This window comes from Oculina patagonica, chromosome 8 (genome assembly GCF_052425735.1).
Source record: "Oculina patagonica isolate OP01 chromosome 8, crgOcupat, whole genome shotgun sequence".
NCBI classification, from domain to species: Eukaryota; Metazoa; Cnidaria; class Anthozoa; order Scleractinia; family Oculinidae; genus Oculina; species Oculina patagonica.
The window spans coordinates 19,922,777-19,940,700 of record NC_135765.1 but is presented as its reverse complement, the minus strand read 5'-3'; the positions used below and the strand labels follow the sequence as shown (position 1 = coordinate 19,940,700).

The 17,924-nt window shown below is 36.7% G+C and overlaps 1 protein-coding gene across 1 annotated transcript in view; it reads left to right on the top strand.

Moving 5' to 3' along the window:
- The window catches only part of LOC144663651 (structural maintenance of chromosomes protein 4-like), a 64,191-nt gene extending 48,641 nt beyond the window's left edge, over positions 1 to 15,550 (top strand). Inside the window, exons 26-37 of the mRNA XM_078524659.1 lie at positions 407 to 458; positions 2,663 to 2,748; positions 2,827 to 2,908; positions 5,350 to 5,412; positions 6,201 to 6,374; positions 8,169 to 8,282; positions 8,823 to 8,900; positions 9,426 to 9,581; positions 11,505 to 11,581; positions 12,424 to 12,502; positions 13,971 to 14,075; positions 14,777 to 15,550. Coding sequence (XP_078380785.1) covers positions 407 to 458; positions 2,663 to 2,748; positions 2,827 to 2,908; positions 5,350 to 5,412; positions 6,201 to 6,374; positions 8,169 to 8,282; positions 8,823 to 8,900; positions 9,426 to 9,581; positions 11,505 to 11,581; positions 12,424 to 12,502; positions 13,971 to 14,075; positions 14,777 to 14,923 — 1,213 coding nt within the window. The 3' untranslated portion in view covers positions 14,924 to 15,550. The remainder of the gene's footprint in view (positions 1 to 406; positions 459 to 2,662; positions 2,749 to 2,826; positions 2,909 to 5,349; positions 5,413 to 6,200; positions 6,375 to 8,168; positions 8,283 to 8,822; positions 8,901 to 9,425; positions 9,582 to 11,504; positions 11,582 to 12,423; positions 12,503 to 13,970; positions 14,076 to 14,776) is intronic.
- Positions 15,551 to 17,924: the final 2,374 nt, after the last annotated feature.

Genomic DNA, 17,924 nt, shown 5'->3' with positions numbered 1-17,924 from the left:
TAAAAGTAAGGTGTTACATGGTTGAGTAAATAAACTGTGGTCATAATCAGGCATGATGTAATTGACTACTAAATTGAGTTGATGCTGATAAAAAAATTTAAATGCAAAAAGTTTTCTCGAAGATATTGCTCAATATTATTATATATTATTTTGCTCTCTAATCGAGGAAATAAGTCTATGTATGTATGTATGTGTGTATGTCACTTTGGTGATCTTCATCGGTTCCAATGCCCATTTTAACCAATGAAGGTCACCAAAGTGACAAAAACATTTGCCTTTCACTGACTTTTAGTAATACTTACTGGTAAGTAAACATTTCACTTGCCTACTGATGTGGTTATAACAGTTTCTTTAATAACTAATAGCTTGCATAGTTTTTACTATTGATATATTTGTATTTTCTTAGACTTCACAAGCAAATAATGGAGATAGGTGGTGCTAAGCTAAAGACACAGCAGGTAAGTCTAGCTTAACAAATAGAGTAAAAAAAAACAAGACCTTCAATATGGTGCAAAAACAGAATGAATATTTCCAGCTTGTCTTTGGGTCCCTTAAACCTTCATTGCGATATAGTTTATTACAGCATTGACATAAATTCTTCATACCTGTGGCTAATCAAACATTGATATTAAAATAGAACCCTATTTAAAGGTTTCTTGTATAATTTGGCCTGTTTGTCTAGAACAATTGACATGACATATAGTATATGGAAATCTAGTGTATGCAGATACTCATCTGGGCTGTCATTAATTTTTTAGCAGCCATTACATTGACGTTAACAGGTGTAAAATTTCGCTCTGTATACTTGTGCAATATGTATCATCAATCGTCATCTTTACCCGTAACATTGAATGAACATGTGTTACAGGTTACGATACTCCCTTTCCTCCCAAAGGTGCATTTAGGTGCTATTTGGAGGCATGGTCATTTAACCACTTGTGACGTCATCAGTTTGCCTGTCAGTGCATTTTTAGGCGATGACAAATCGCCTTATGCTGTGGCCCTAGTTTGGTGTGAGAATTATCCTCGTCCCCAGGTTCTTCTCAGCGACGAGTTTTTGAGGTTGAGGATTGGTAACTAAACACATGCGACACGTATACCGTATTTATTCAATTAAGCGCCCTGGGCGCTTATTTAATTTTTGGACATTGAGAGTGGGCGCTTATTTGAGGGGGCCCTTTCGGCTGGGTGCTTATTAAATTTTCGCGATTTTCAGCGAATAGTAAGTTTATTTTTGTAACAAAACAATAAATAATAGCAAAAGGTAAAGATGTACCAAAGCAGAATTTTAGCTGTTCACATTGAACGTTTTTGTAAAATACCAAGAAACCTCGGTCATGGGGGAAGTCTTCTTAGTAGTACTTAGTCATTTTCAATAATCAATGCTCCTCTTGTGAACTTCAGTTTTTTGTGGGGTGGGAGGTGGGCGCTTATTCGAGGCTGGGCTCTTATTAACTTTTCCTACCTTTAGGGTGAGCGCTTATTCGAGGAGGGCGCGTATTTGAGGTTGGGCGCTTAATCGAATAAATACGGTATCTGCATTCTCATCCCCATAGTCCTTTCGAGTAACGAAAAGTTTAGGACAAGAAATCACCGTAAAGAACACAAAGCAAAATACTCCTTGAAAGTTAGAAAGGACTTATACAAAATATAAACGAAAGAGTCAAATTATATTTGGCAAGTTCTATCAGATTCAGTAAACAGACTTCTTCTGCAATTTTTTCTGTTTAAAACAATTACGAGGCCGCGTTTGACTTCGGTCCTTCAAGAGATTTATCATATTTCAGGCTTATACGAGATGTCACGCAAAGAGATAACACAACTTTTGTTTCGATTTTGATGAACAGTCATTCAATACAGAAGTTGTCATGTTATTTAGTGTACGTTATTTTTTTAACAAATTTTATAAAAATATTAAAGATATTTATTTAAATGTCATCGCCTCTGCATGCACTGCATGCCGTTTATTGTGATAAGCAGCTGATACAGCTAGGATTGACCTTTCCACAGAACTGTTCATTGTGAATATTGGTTGCATTCTGACAGAGCTAATAAAAAAACATGATCCGTTTTTGGTGCAAAATCGGTGCTTAAACAGGCCAATACACCTGTAATTGATCATGGTCTCCTTTTCAGGGTTTTCCAACGATAACATAAAAACTTTTTTGGCTTCAAGGAAGGACGTCAAGAGTAGAAAGTAACGAGAATATTCTACATGATAAACAGAAACAATAAAACACACCAGACATGCACAGCCACTTGAATGAATGCTACTCTAAGCTTCCAGCCCCCCTTTTCTCAGTTCTCTTTGTTGCCCATGTTTGTCAATGTCTTTAGCCTGTTTATTTGGCCGGCTGTTTGAGTTTTGCATCTTTTGCCTACACGTCAAATAAAATCTGAAATATTAAAACCTAAAAGTTCAAAAACATGTGGGTTTTAATATAAAAGGTGGTATCCCACAGCATTGGAACTAGTCCATCCCTTACAAATAAACAAGAACTCCTGCTTATTAAGTTCCTTTATGCTTCCTTTATTAATTTTCATTTTGACATAAGTCTGTTGATAGAGATATTGTTAATGCTGATATCTACTAGTATATACATGTAGGATGAGAAATAGTTATTGATTAAATTCAATGTATTTCTTTTATTTTAATTGTAAGGATCGTGTTGATGTATTGACTAAAGCCATGGATGATGTTGTAGCACATATCACTAAAGCAAATGTTGCTATCAAAACGTGTCACAGGTACAGTGCAAAACACTTTTGTAATATGAAGATGAGTGCAAAATATTAACCCAATGTTCTAATCCTTCAAACATTTAGGAACACAAAAAAAGCAGAAGAAAATGTGAAATCACTTCATAATGAAATTGAAGAAAACAGTGCCAATATCCAGAAGCTCGAGGTGAGATATTTAGGCAAAGTATTATCAATTCACAATATTTAAGCATTATTTAGCATTAATTTAGTTTGCTTGTTGTCCTATTTCAGATCATGATACCACAAGCAGACCATCCTATGTGTTCGTGGTTAATAATTGTTGACATAAGGTTATCCGTGAAGATATATAGAGAAACATTACGTTGGTTTCGATTTACTACAAAATATAAAATTTACTCTAAATGATTCAACAAAAGTTAAGATGAAATGCTGAATGTGTCTTGTGTTGTGTTTTTTTGCCGCCCCGAGCCCTTTAAGACGTTTATTTTGCGAGATCATTTAGCGACCGGTAAAAGAGAGAGAAGAGAGAACAAGGCAGGCAGCTTTACCGCCGGCGGTCGCGACCTTGTCTAATTCAAGCTGGAACTGACGCTAAACCATCAAAATTCTCGCCTCAAAAACACCGGCATCTGATCGACTAGATATTTCTCTGTCCTTGTGCCGAATTAGAGCTTAACACTTCCAATTTTTTCGAGAAAAGCGATCCCGAAGTCTCAAAAGTAGCTTTCTCCATATGATCAGTGCAAAATTCTGGATCAAAGGAATTTGAAACATGCGAATAACAAAAGAAAATTTGTCACATCTGTCAAACATCAAACGCACGCCCTAATTTTCTTACCTGTTTTTTGTTTTCTTAACTGTCTTAATTTTCTTAACTTAATTTGGCCAGTAAAGCTGCCTGCCTTGTTCTCTCTTCTCTCTCTCTTTTACCAGTCGCTAAATGATCTCGCAAAATAAACGTCTTTAAGGGCTCGGGGCAGCAAAAAAACAAGACACATTCAGCATTTCATCTTAACTTTTATTAAATCATTTAGAGTAAATTTTATATTTTGTAGTAAATCGAAGCCGACGTAATGTTTCTCTATATATCTTCTATATGCGCCATTGATTTCAACATAACCTTATGTCAACAATTATTAACCACGAACACATAGGGTGATCTGCCTGTGATGATACAGAGAACTCTTTCTTTATCAAGCTAAAAAATTGCATTAAGTTATTAAATTTGGCAGAAAGAAGCAACTTTCCAGAGTAACTTTACAAGATGTTAAATCATTTAAGTCACTGTTCAAATATCCGGCCTTATCGGTCTGCGATTCCACGGGAAACTGTAATTGGTCGGTTGAGAATCTTGTCTCCAACTCAAACATCAACAACTCTCACAAGCTGGTCTCTTCCTGGGTACATGTGCCTAGATGGTTGGCTATTTAACGTCTTGCATTATTTTATGACTGAATTTTTAATTCAGGAAGTTTGTAATTAGTGGCTAGCCCAGCTTCACACACATGTTTGGTTAGTCCATCATCTGTAAACATTTTTTGCAGCTCTGCTGACCAGCAGATATAATAGTAGAAAGGGTGTAGCAAGGCAGCTGTATAAAAGCAGCCTTTACAAGAAAAACAAGAAGCAAAGAAACAAAAATAATGTGGCTGACAATAACATGTAGAAAGTAATCAACTGCCAAAAAGTGGACATTGAAGGCCCATTTACACGGCAGAAAATTTGTGGCACGGCTCGGATAAAATTGGTTCTTGCACCAAAAAAATAGCACTGATACCCTGTTTACATGTCCCTTTTTCTACCATGCTAAACTGCATTAACTGAAGTTGTCAGCTACTTTTATTGACATTAATTTTTTGACAAATTAATTTCCTGAAAAATTTTTAAGACCCCCTTGGCAAACGTCATCGCCTCTGCATGCGTTTGCGTGCCGTTTATTAATTAGTGCTATGGGGTAAAAAAGGGAAAAAAACTGACCCCTCTGGGATTTGAAATCACAACATCTCGTGCCACATCCTGACACCTCGAGTTAGCTAATCCGACATGCTCAGTCATGCGAGACAAATACATCCTATATCAATGTAATAGACATTGTGCTTCTATTCGAACCGCCAATTGACAAATACATCCTATATCAATGTAATAGACATTGTGGGTTCTATTAAACCGCCAATTATCTGCAATTGTCACGCATGTTTCCTCTGCTTTTTTAATTGCATCAAAGAAATGTTTTGCTGCTCATTTATTTTTAAGGTATGGAAACTTAATGTAAAACTTGGTGAAAAAATATTCAGTTGTGGCTCAAGAGCTGTTTGAGTCCTAGTTATTTTGATATACTTGATATACTTGTCCTATAAAGTCAAATGTGTGAGATTTTCATCCTTACACTACCCAGATTACCGAAAATGTTTTGTTTTGTTTTTTATATATAAAATAATGCAAATAAAGATTTACTTATTACCTATAAAGCAAACACAATTGAATCTGGGAGAACTTGTGAAACCCTCACTGTGGTTTGCATTCATGTGACCTGTTTGCTCAGGCAAGAGTACATTTGCATACAGTATGTTAATTTCTCTTTCCTAACCAGCAGCTGAACTTTATTTTTTACCAAATAATTTACAGGAGGAGTTTAAGACACTGGAGGAAAAAGCTACTAAAGTGCTAGAAGACTATGAAAAGGCACAGGTCAGCAATAAAGGGTTATACATATCTATAGCCCAACATTAAGGTTGATATATCGATCAATGATACACAACCGACAGTTGCCCAATATGCAACTGATACGCGACCAATGCACCACCAACAGTATCATGGTCCACGCATAGAACCACACTAGTGACTCTTGGTTGAGAAATGACCAGCACGTCGATCCTTTGTTAACCCCGGGGCGGGGGGACTCCTATATGAAATGGACAGGGATGCTCGTCGGAAATTTTGAAAAAAAAAAAAAACTTAAAAGAGACCAATCTGGGTGTGGCTCAAGCTTTTCTTGACCCCTAAAAGATACCCAAAAAACTAAGAATAGAATTTATATTTGTATATTTCTTCGTGTGTAACCCTAAACGAGACCATTATGGCTTAAAATATTCTTTGGTCTTTTGCCCGAAACACCCTAAGCAATACCAAAAATCCAAAATTTACACCTCTAAGCGAGCGACGAGCATCCCCGTCACTTTCATATGCGAGTCCCCCCCACCCCCAGGGCTGTTAACCAATATATTCACATTGTGACTGATATGTCAAGCCGAACATAGGCTTCCACAAGCCAATGTTCGGGACATCCATACAAGTTTAAAAGTTGTATTTATTCAAGTTTAAATGTTTTGCTTGAGTAATGCTGCAATAAAAAATACAGCATAAAGGAAACCTTTGTGCTGTATTTTATCTTTATTGTTTCTGTTTTCTGGTGACCATTACTACATTATTCAAATCCAGTTTCATTTAAGTAGCTTGTCTTTTATGTAACTATACAGCAAGAAATGTCAGCAATGGAAGAATCTTTGGAGGGTTTAAGAAAGGAATTAACAGAACTTGAGCAGGAAGAGACTAAACTGAAGAGTCAAGAGGTGGACATAAAACACGAGGTTGAGAAATATGAGACGGTTTTGAAAGAGAATCAACAGAAAGTCAAACATTGGCAAAAAGAGGTATGTTGTCACGCTAAATGTAGTTGTTCAATCCTATGAGCAATTAAAGGCATGATCTCTTTCCACTGATCTGTAGATGTGCAGTGAATTAATGGTTATAGAATGTTGTAGTAGAGATAGAGAGGATCAGGGGGTCCTTAGATCTTCCTGTCTTTGGAATTTTGTTTACTTTATACTGCTAGCCCAACAATATTACTGATTAACAGGGTCTGACTAAATTGACGTCAAAATGTTGCCATAGCAACCTGAAAAAGATTGAGTCTAATAATTTTGGTTGCTTGCTTGTTGAAAGTTTTTATTTGTGACACATTTTTGTCTAATGGACAAAAGGAACATTTCTATGAATTTTGAAAAAAAAAATGTTGGTTGAGTTCAGAGCCACTTTGTGAATGTTAAAAATTTGCAAGTCAAAGAATGATTTTTGTGCAGATTTGTAAGGATGGGCTGATATGCAAAATAGAAAAATATCGATTCTTTCAATTCATTTTCAATACTGCTCATGATCTGAACCTGTGGTCTCCTGGTCAGCACCTGATGTTTATAATTAAATTTAACAATATTTTTGTCAATAAATTAAATTCTTCCACTTCTTTGACTTGATGTCTATACCTTGTTCATGCAACTGAAAAAGAAAAACATCAATGATCAACATTTACAGTTCCAAACTGTCCTTTGTTTGGTCAAACAAATCTCAACATCCAGGTAAGCCAATGGCATCAAAGTATCAGTATTGATATATCAATATCACAGAGAAGGGCCAGTTTCATATCATTTAAAAAATAGTATTGGCCCATCTTTACTGATAAGACCAAAATATATATATAAAAAACAAACACTTTCACCAAGAAGTTTATACATGTAAGTTATTAGTCTCAAAAGGTCGTAGATATTGGGTAGATGTTAACTTTTTTGACATTTTCCACAGCAACCTTCAAGTAATTCATTAAAATTATTGGTTTAGCTCTGATAGAATGCCAAAGATGGGAATCTTTAAACCGTTATGAGCCACGTCAATGGATCAGTGGTGGAAGTTGGGAAATCTGCAATGAACAAGCATCCAGTTTAGGTTTAGGTCCCTTTATGTTTCAGAAACATTGCTTGGTAATGCTGTTAACATTTTTGTACAGTTTGTTTGAAAAACTTAGCCCAGATCCTGCAAGGACTTTTTCATGTTTTTTAAAATTACATTTAACCAGAATGGAATGGGCAAGAACAAATCAAATTCACCATTAATAAAATATTACACCTTGCAGACTTCCCATATTGACTTCATTTTAAACTAAACTGTAACTGACCAAAATATGGTAGTTTCATATCAAAGAAATAAGGGTCATTTTTTATATTACGGTATTTTAATAAAATACAATCAATATAGATTTTTTGGTCATTTAATTTTATTCCGTCTCTTTCCTTTTGCTGCCTTTCTATAAAACTACAACTTTTAAGGTCTGAAAATATTAAAAAAAATATTTTAGAAAAAACAAATTTTGACCAGACAGCACATTCAAATGGTTTGTAAAGGAAAATTAAGATTTTTGATGCAGAGTTCAAAGGCTGTGCTCTAAAGGTGCCCGGGTGCCTGAGGCAACTAACTTTTGTCTTTGGGTGACCAGATAATCTTATTTCTTTCATATAAGCTTTATGCTGGGCACCCTGGATCTCATAGTTCGGAGCCTTTGGGCTCCTTGTAATTTTTCTTAGAGCACAGCCTTGACAGTTCACAATTAGATTTTTATTCAAGTGTAGGTGAGCTCAAACTTGCTGCTTATATTCTAAACTTTTGTTTGTCCATAGTTGAGTAAGTTGTCACTGCAGTCATTGACTTCATCAGCTGATGCAGAACCAGAAGAGAGCCTACCAACTCTAACACGTGATGAACTGGAGGGTATTGATAAAGAAACTGTTATGGTAATGTATAAGAATATTTTTAAAAAATATTATTGTCATCACCAGTTCTTAAGACAAGTTCTTTTGATTTTCAAAAGTACCAGTAAATGCAAAACTCTACAAGTTTTCATATAAAATATAAGTTAAGCTTAAAAGTAGACAAGGCACATCTTGTAAGGTTTGATGTGATGTTTATTTCTTACACAAAACATGTTTTTGCAACAGTAGAATGTGTTTGATTGTATAATTTCTGTACACTGATTGGCAGGGAGCATGTCAATTAATCCCAAACAGTGCAGGCATTGTATTTGAGTCCAAAAGTGAAATTATACTTTTTTGATAACTATTACAATTAATTACATGATTTGGAATAAATATTATTATAAGCACAAGTGAGTTACTTAGTGCAATTTTGTTAAACTTTGAAAAAATTCACTCTTAAATATTTATTATAAAAGTGCACTTGAAATTGTGTTTTATAAGAGTTTACACAGCCATGGTGCCCACCCTGTTCTACGTATCTCATTTGGTATAAGATTACTAACACAGTCTTCTTTCCAGTATGAAATCACTGTTCTGGAGGAGAAACTTAAACAGATGAAGCCTAACATGGCAGCTATTGCAGAATATCGTAAAAAGGTATTTTGTATACATGTTAAGAATTTGAATCTTCTATTATTTCAGGATCAAGGGCTGTAGTGATAGAATATTGGCCCATGGACCAATCGTGCCTATCGAGATTGAGCCTAGAGAAGTCCATAAAAAAGACTAAGGGCCAATATTCTTAGCTAAGTTTATTGGATAGGTTCTCTTTTTTTCCCCTTATATTCTTACTTTGTTTATCTTGTAATAGTTTTATTTATTTTAGTTTGTCGGCAAATTAGCAATTTTTGTATTTGCTAGTGGCCCAACAACCCTCATCAACCCGAGATTAAATAAAGTTATGTATGTATGGATTGTATGGTTAATAAAGAAAATTATTACTCGATAAGCAGAAAGGATTAAAAAAACAGGGCTGACCAAGGACCCACTGAGTGTTCATTCATAAAAGAATTAAATTCTATTGATTCCCTACTGTAAGGAATGTTTTACAAGCCAGTAAAAGTTGAGGATGGTTTTCCATGGAAGCTATGTAAAATCACGCATTTCTATTGTTTTTTGCAGGAAGAAGCTTATCTGGCACGAGTGAAGGAACTTGATGAAGTGACATCAGAGCGCGATCAGAAAAGAAAAGAGCACGAGGCCATGCGTAAACAGCGCCTTGATGAGTTCATGGCAGGTTTTTCTGTGATCACTACTAAGCTGAAAGAAATGTATCAGGTGAACTATGCTATAATGATTTCCATACAAGCGGTGTGTTCATGGGCAAAATAAGTATACCCTGTCATATAGCCGTAGCTTTTTCCTCCAAATTAGAGGCTGAAACTTTAATTGCAAGTTTAATTGACATGGGCTTTAAGAAATTTTTTAGTTGAGAATTTTAAGGTATACAAGAAAAACATGAATAGAAAAAAGGAAACAAGCCACAAGTAACCAGAAGTTCAAAAATTCACACGGTCAAGTTGCAATGGAGTGACTCGGAAGCTATCATCGCATGTGATTTGCTGTTTTACCAGCTAAGAGTTTTAACACTTTTGTGTACATTATCTAATATGAAGCGGCTGTTTGGAGGCATTCCCGTTTATTTCAAGGGGCTGGATTGTTCTTTTGACATTTGTTGAGATTGGATCACAGATTTTCCTGACACAGATGGAGTCCTGTGCAGCACTCCACGTCAAGTCTTCTCTGAAGCTTTTTAATGACCAAAATAGAACTTTTTATTATATACATGTGCACACTTCCATGCATATTTCAGGACTGTGACACATTTGCACTAAAAAAAAGTCTGCACAATTAGTTGAACAGAAATGATTAATGGCAGGGATATTGAACATTACAATGGAATGCTTCAAGCTTCTGGACTACACACTGAGATAGAGGAGTAAAAAAAAACAATCTGCGGGATCCAGAGGACTGTTTTCAGTTGCTAAGGACTTAAGGCTCATCATGTCCTTTGTTACGGGTATTTTCCGTAGTCATTTCTATGTTAAACCGTATTTTAGCATGTTAATCATTTAAAAAACACTTACAAAGCCAACAGCATCTAATTAACCGAAAAACACTCTATTGATGAGGTCACCTTTTCAAGCATTTTTTATAGGGTGTCTAGAATGGTGTCACACTTTTCCGGGATTTTGAGAGTAAGAAAATTCTGTCAAGTTGTGATTCATAAACGGAAAGATTCACCGAAAAAATGTTATGCTGTTGTTTAATATTTTACAAACGGCTCCCATTAAATTTCTGGCCTTGAAATCACAACTTAAACATTTAAAACCAGTTGCATAATAGTCCGGAACAAAGTCCACATTCCTGTTACAGTATTTAATTGCTATTCTGGGTCCATCGAAGTAAGATAACTTGGATCTTCTTTTGCTGTAATAAGCGTTTGATCTCCTTTCTACTAAATAATATATATATGTGACTTTCCACGGCAACAGGGAAAAAGTTGATAGCACGCTCACGATCACGGCACGCTTTCACCTTTAAACAAAAGAAATTGGTTTTAGCAAGCGCAAAGCGTGTTCAAGAACACACTTCACTAGGAAACTCCATTTTTTCGTATAAAAATAAGGTGTGCAAATACGAACAATGCAGCGTGCGATAAAACACTTAGTGTGTAAAATAACACAACATGCTTAGCGTGCAAGATAGCACAACATGCTAAGTGTGTGAGGGCACACTTAAACTAGCATGCTAAAGAATTTTCCAAAAACCGAGAGTGGTGGGATTATAGCATTTTTGATGTGGATAAAAGCAATTTATAGAACTTTCAGATCAGAAAATTAATGTTTCTGTCAATATCACGTTTAAAGCAAACAACTAAAACAACTATTCACCTCAATGTAGTGGCTAGTGGTTGATATTTACCTCTAGAGGTAAGTATCCACCATTAGCGACCTCCACTTCAGTGAATAGTTGTTAAATAAACATAAAAAACGGAAAAATCCAAATTATACCATACATGTATACACATGCATGTTTCTAACTGGACGTCTTTGTCCGTGCAGCAACATTGAAAAGTTATCCAACTCTGTTATGAGGATTAAAAGAAAAAATAATTATTTTGAGAGGATGATTTTTACAATTGCAAATTGCGGTATTGAGGGCTGCCTTACTTACATGGTTGTTTATTCTGTTTACTAGATGATTACGCTTGGTGGTGATGCTGAATTGGAGTTGGTGGATAGCCTTGATCCTTTTTCTGAAGGAATTGTTTTCAGGTAGCTACTTACATGTATTTGCTGTTGAACATGTGTTTTTAGTTAAGTTTTGTTTTTCCTATAACATAGAAGATAACTGTGACCGAGGCAGGTTCTGGTGTTGTTGGCCGTCAGCTTGCCACATAATATGCAGGAATCAGATACAAAAAGAACAGTAATTGATTATTTTCTATCAGCCGATAAATTCTGCTTTGTTTTTACTATTTATTGTTTCATAACACTGTGAGACACACAATGGCTGCGGTCACATCTAGACTACTAACTATAGTTAAGACATCGTTAACTATAGTTAGCTATTTCAGCAATGTGACCGCTTCTCTGTTCACCCAAACTATAAAAATAGAAAAAATAGAGGAACAACTAGACAAAGATCAACAACAAGGGCTGTCACGAACTAATTTAAATTCAGAATTATTCAAAAGCTAATCAGAACTAATTATAGTTAACTGCATTGGTGTGACCGCTAAGACGACCGAAAGCACTAACTATAATAGTTAGGTATGACGTCACGTAACTTGAGACTAACTATAGTTAAACTTTAGTTACGTCGTAGATGTGACCGCAGCCAATATCCAGCATTTAAACAAGTAAATAACCAGCCCCTTTAATTCAAGGGTTTTATATTACTCTAAAGAAATATATATATATTACTGGTACTTTAAAGAAAATGTAGTTAAATGAGTTTCACCTTGCCACTTGTGGTTGCCATAAGTTATTTCAAAGGAACTAGTATGTCTAGTCTGATAAAGAAATCTAAACATATTTTACAGACTTCAAATTTTGCTTTCAAGACAACTCTGGACAAATTCTATTTGGAATACATGTTCTGTTTTGAATTTTAGTGTGAGGCCACCAAAGAAAAGCTGGAAAAACATCTCTAACTTATCAGGAGGAGAGAAGACTCTAAGTTCACTGGCTTTGGTGAGAGGACAATCAATTCACTAGCAGATAATAAGCAATTATTGGATGAGGTTGAGCATGATATCATGAATTATCAAAACTGAGGTCTATGTTATCTGCCGAAGCCGAAGACTGAGGCAGATAACACAGACACGAGGTTTTGATATTCACAATATGCGAAAACCGAATTCAGTAATTGTTTTATTATACGTTTTCAAACAATTTGCCATCAGTTTTTTTCTAGCGCCGGCTTAAAACTTAGTCTGAACATTGGCCAAAGCGGTTTTATCTTGAGGTTCCTCCAGGTTCTTCTCCCTCAAATAATCATTCAGAATTTTTACACTTGGTGTTTTTAGAATCTTTATTCTCGATCAAAACTTTCAATTCCTTTTCGGAAACGGAGGCGAATCGCTCAGCCATATTTTCAAAAGTTTGACAGCACTACACGGACGAGGGACTTGGAAACTAGGTGGACTTTGAACTCAACATGATAACCCATTAGCCATTTCACCGGGACTGGTCTTTCTTCGTGCTGGCTGGCGTTCTGGGCTCCGTCCCCTGTGTCGCGCGCTCTGTTGGGCGGTTGGCTGGTGGCGCTGTCCCTCCTCCATCTGCTTTCTTTTGCTTTCTGGCCTCCTTGGTTTCTCTCTCTGTGGTCTTGTCTCTGGGCCCGTCGTCTCTTTTTCGTCCTCCCCTCTCGTGGTTTCTCAGCAGATACTGGGTTATCATGTTGAGTTCACATGCTACTGTATATTGGCTGAATGCTCTCAACCAATCACATGTTTCAAAAGAATTCTAATGTATAATAATAGACCTTACCAGCATTTCGCTTGGATACCTGCAAACAATAGTTTCTAGGCAAGGCTTGTGTGGACAGTTTTATATTTTGTATTTTGTCCACCTGAGCCTCAACTTGAAAACATTGTTTGTGGGTATCCAAGCATAATGCAGGAGCAATCTATTGCATTTTAAGGATGAGTGCGGTTGTTTGTTATGATTTGTAAGTAAACTCACACAATTGTCTCATCCTTGTTTTGTTCTCTGTGTAGCTTGTATTTGAGTCAATTTGTGATTTTTAATTTAAATTTGGCACCCACAAGAATAAAATTGAAAAGAGTTTAAATTTTTAAAAACCTGATCGATATTGTGACAGGTGTACTATATCCAGTTTATGTTAAAGTGGGTTTTTGTGCGAAGAGGTATTGTGTGATGTCCCAAATAACAGCTGCAAATCTTAAGTTTGTTTCCCAGTCATCTTCAAACAATTACTACAGATGCTGAAATAACTGGCATGACCGATCCATCGAAATCAATTAATCAATAGTCAAAATAAGATAAGTTATTTAATTGTGCACATTTCCATTTGAAAGATGCATGGGTACAGAGGGCAATTTTGGTTAATTCATGGTTCTTTCGACCAATCACAAAATAATTGTTTTGGGTGTACTACAGAATTGTTAATGCCATTTCTTTCTCAATTGTTATGTAGGTATTTGCTCTTCATCACTACAAACCAACACCTCTGTATGTGATGGATGAAATTGATGCTGCTCTTGACTTTAGGAATGTGTCTATTGTGGCAAACTATATCAAGGTCAGTATACTTTATAAGGGTACGAGTTGTTAATCCCTAGTACAGACAATGAAAAGTTCTACATTGTAGTTAAGGTTTTTCAAATAATTTCAAGTTTTATGGTTTTGACCATGTCAGTATTGACAAATGCATACCTGTATCTCATTATTAACAATTTGAGCAATGGATTATGTATTTCCAGAGTTTTGTTTGGTTTTAGAGGTCATTGAATATTGACGGTGTCCATACGTTGTCAGTGTTGCACAACTGCCCATAGGGGTTTTATTGTTTAGGAAAATGTATAGGGACAGGACCTTGCTAAGGAGGTGTTCATATTATAATGCTGCCTCTAGGACTAGGTTCACCTGCACTAAATCAAGTTCAACATGGCAGTTGTGCATAGTTTGAAATGGTATAGTGATAGAGATGATTGCTAGCTAATGTGCAATGTGCCAAATATTAAGAAATATAGGGTTATAAATCCATGACTTCCACAATGTTTGTAGTCCAGAAACTGATCTGTTTTAGTTTGTAGTTATTTTAGGCTTTTTCATTGTAAAGAAGCATGCAAAGACAATACAAAATAAAATGCACTGGGTCATTGGTTTAATTTTACCAAAGATACAACTTTAGAGGGTTTTTTACATAAAAAGTAACATTGACTAACTTTTTTTTTTTTTTTTTTTTTGACATTGCTACTTAATCTCTTTTATTTCTTTTAGGAGAGGACAAAGAATGCTCAGTTTATTATCATCAGCTTACGGAATAATATGTTTGAGTTGGCTGATCGACTAATTGGTATTTTTAAGACTGATAACTGTACAAAGAGTGTTGCAATCAATCCACAGCTAATAGCATCTGAGGCCTGATGTTGCATTATCAGAGCAATAAGGCCAAGACAAACATACGTACTCTATGCAAAAAAAAAAGGATTACTTGTCTGCATACAAGTGTCGTCTTTAGGACATATATATATATATCACTTGAAAGAATGTATTTTTGCAGTGTTCTAATCCAAACTATGCTAAGGGATCCTTTAGCCATTTAAGTAGAGGTATGTAAAATGTAAAAAAAACCAACTGTATCTGTGGGGGAAAAAGTGCGCATATAAGCTGTTGTGTAGATGCTGTTTTCAAAAAAGTGGTGTTACAATTAATTTTAAAACTATTTTGTCATAACTGAGAAGTAAACAAAAAAAACTCGGACGGATCTGCCGGCGTAGCCTTAATAATCTTTATGGCTTTTCTCGCGTTTCAGCCCAAGTTGTTTGCGAAACAAAATTCTTATTTCTGATTGCTTTTTTGCGTAATTGGAACAGCTACAGTTGTCAAATTCAAATACTGTTATCTAGACACACGGTGGCCAATTTTATATTTGGAACAATATAAGAATTAAAGGCACAGATCAGCTTAAAAAACCGTTTCATTTCATGTCTATGTTTCTTTTCCTTTCTTTTTCATTGTAAATGAGAAATAAAGTATCCATGTTAGTCATAATTTAAGTGTCGTTCTTACTCTTTATTATTGTTGTTATGGCCTTGTTTTGTTTTTTCCTTGGGACGGCATTTTCCGTTTGTGCAGACATCATATTTTTGAAGTACTACATGTAGTAGGTTACTGGGATCACTTCATTCAGAATTCTCTGGGTTTCACTGTTATTTTTTTACGTTTTGTTTTTCTCTTGTGTACAAGAGTTGATGAAAGTTTACGCACTTTTGTTAACCCACTAGTGTCACCTTTGCTATGTATAAGGGAGGGTTCATTTTTTATGGAGGGGAGGGGGGGGCTGGTGGGATTTGATAGATAATCACGGTCATATAATGGCCCCCTTCTTCAAGTGAAATAAAAATTTATCAAGCCTTGTGAATAAAGAATGTGTTGCGGTGAATGTTTGTTTAAGCCGCACCTCATAGGGAATAATTATTTTTTTATCCTACGGAACTTTGACTTTAGTTTTAGAGTCTTTTGCATTCGTTTATCGCTGGTGGATACGAAAAGGTCGTTCGAATAGAAGTTATTGAGTCGTTTCATTTCGAATTAGTCAATCGGAGTCGTTGTCATTGTAACACAAATTTTTTGGTCCTTCCACCCGCATCAAAAGGCTCTAGCATTTGTCGATAAAATCCCTGGCAGGAAAACGATTGGCATTCTTATTGGGTCAGACCATCCCGAATTGTCCTTAGCCTTGTCAGAGTGCTATGGGCCAATTGGAGCACCGGTGGCAAGGAAAACGCCCTCGGGGTGGACTCGTGTTTGGACGTTTTCCCGCCCTGCCTTCAGCTAAGAGAAATACTTTTGCCAGAACCTTCCGAACGCAGACCTTAAGTGAGACACGCCTTGATGAACAATTGCGAGAAATGTGGGAGATTGACTCTCTCGGAGTTCGAAATTTAGATGTTAACCAATTAAGTCAAGACGAAAGGTCGCAATTCCGTGGAAGGAAGAATTACCCTCTGTACCTGATAACAGAGAAGAGGCAGAAAAACGTCTGTACTCGCTTGAAAAGAGCCTACTCAAAAAGCCGGAGTTTGCACAACGTTACAAGGAAGCAATGAACGCGAACATTGACAAGGACTATATCCGAAAGGTAGAGACTGAAGTTGTGAATGACGGTCCAAGCTGGTATCTTCCTCACTTCCCAGTCATCCGAGAGTATAGAGAGACCACAAAAGTACGCATAGTATTTGACTCACCCTGCGAGCAGAGCCTCTTTTAACTTCCCTACGGTTGAGATTTGGAAAGTAGAAAGTTTCCGGGGGGGTTGGGGGTTGGCTTCTTTTTGTGGGGTGTTTTTTTTAAAAAAACGGTAGAAAAAAAAAAAAAGCCCCCGGGGGGAAAAGCCCCCCCGAAAAAAAACCCCCCCAAAAAAAAAATACACAACTTCAGAGCCCCTTCTTCTCATATATCAGTGGAAAAAGAAGGGGATCTGCTCGCAGGGTGTATTTGACTCGGCTGCGAAATGCAAAGGAGCGTCGTTGAATGACGCGATGCTTACGGGACCAAAGCTTCAGAGAGATGTTCTGGAGATTCTACTTTGTTTTCGACAGAAACCTGTTGCTGAAAAAAAAACTCGCTGAAAAAGACCGCAGATATCACAGACTGTTATGGAGGTACCTGGATGTGTCAAAGCCTGTTGATGTTTATGAAGCAGTTCGCCTAGTGTTTGAAGACAGAGCATCCCCTTACCTTGCTCAGTTCGTAGTTCGCAGTCACGCCCAAGACTTTGTAGACAAGTACCCAACAGCAGCTCAGGTTATGATTCAAGATATGTACATGGATGACATTATGGATTCAGAAACAGATGCTATTCTCGTGCGTGAGGACTTAACTAAACTCCTGAGTGACGCCAGTTTCCATGCACAAAAGTGGTGTAGTAATCGAATGAAAGTGCTAGAAGGGATTCCAGAGAACGATCGAGCAACTGGGGTGAAGTTCGACGAATCAGAGCTGCCGAGTGTCAAAACATTAGGCGTTAAATGGAATGAAACGAGGACTGTTGAGTCGTATTGCCACACTGTTTGATCCGCTCCAGTTCCTAGCCCCATACACTATCAGAGCGAAGATGGCACTGCAAGAATCTTGGTTAGGAGGCCTTGACTGGGATGAAGAGTTTCCTGACGACTTGAAAGCGTCCACTCAGCAGTCCACTCTACCCGAAGCTCCAAAGGTGAAAATACTACGTTGCTTTCGACACGACGAGGAAGTAGAATGAGTATCGCTTCATACGTTCGTCGACGCTTCCAGACTATCTTATGCTGCAGTCAGCTACGCCAGATACACACTTGTGAGTGGTCACATTTCCGCCGCCCTAGTAACAGCCAAAGCAAGAGTAGCACCGATCAAAGCTGTGAGCGTCCCGCGCCTTAAATTA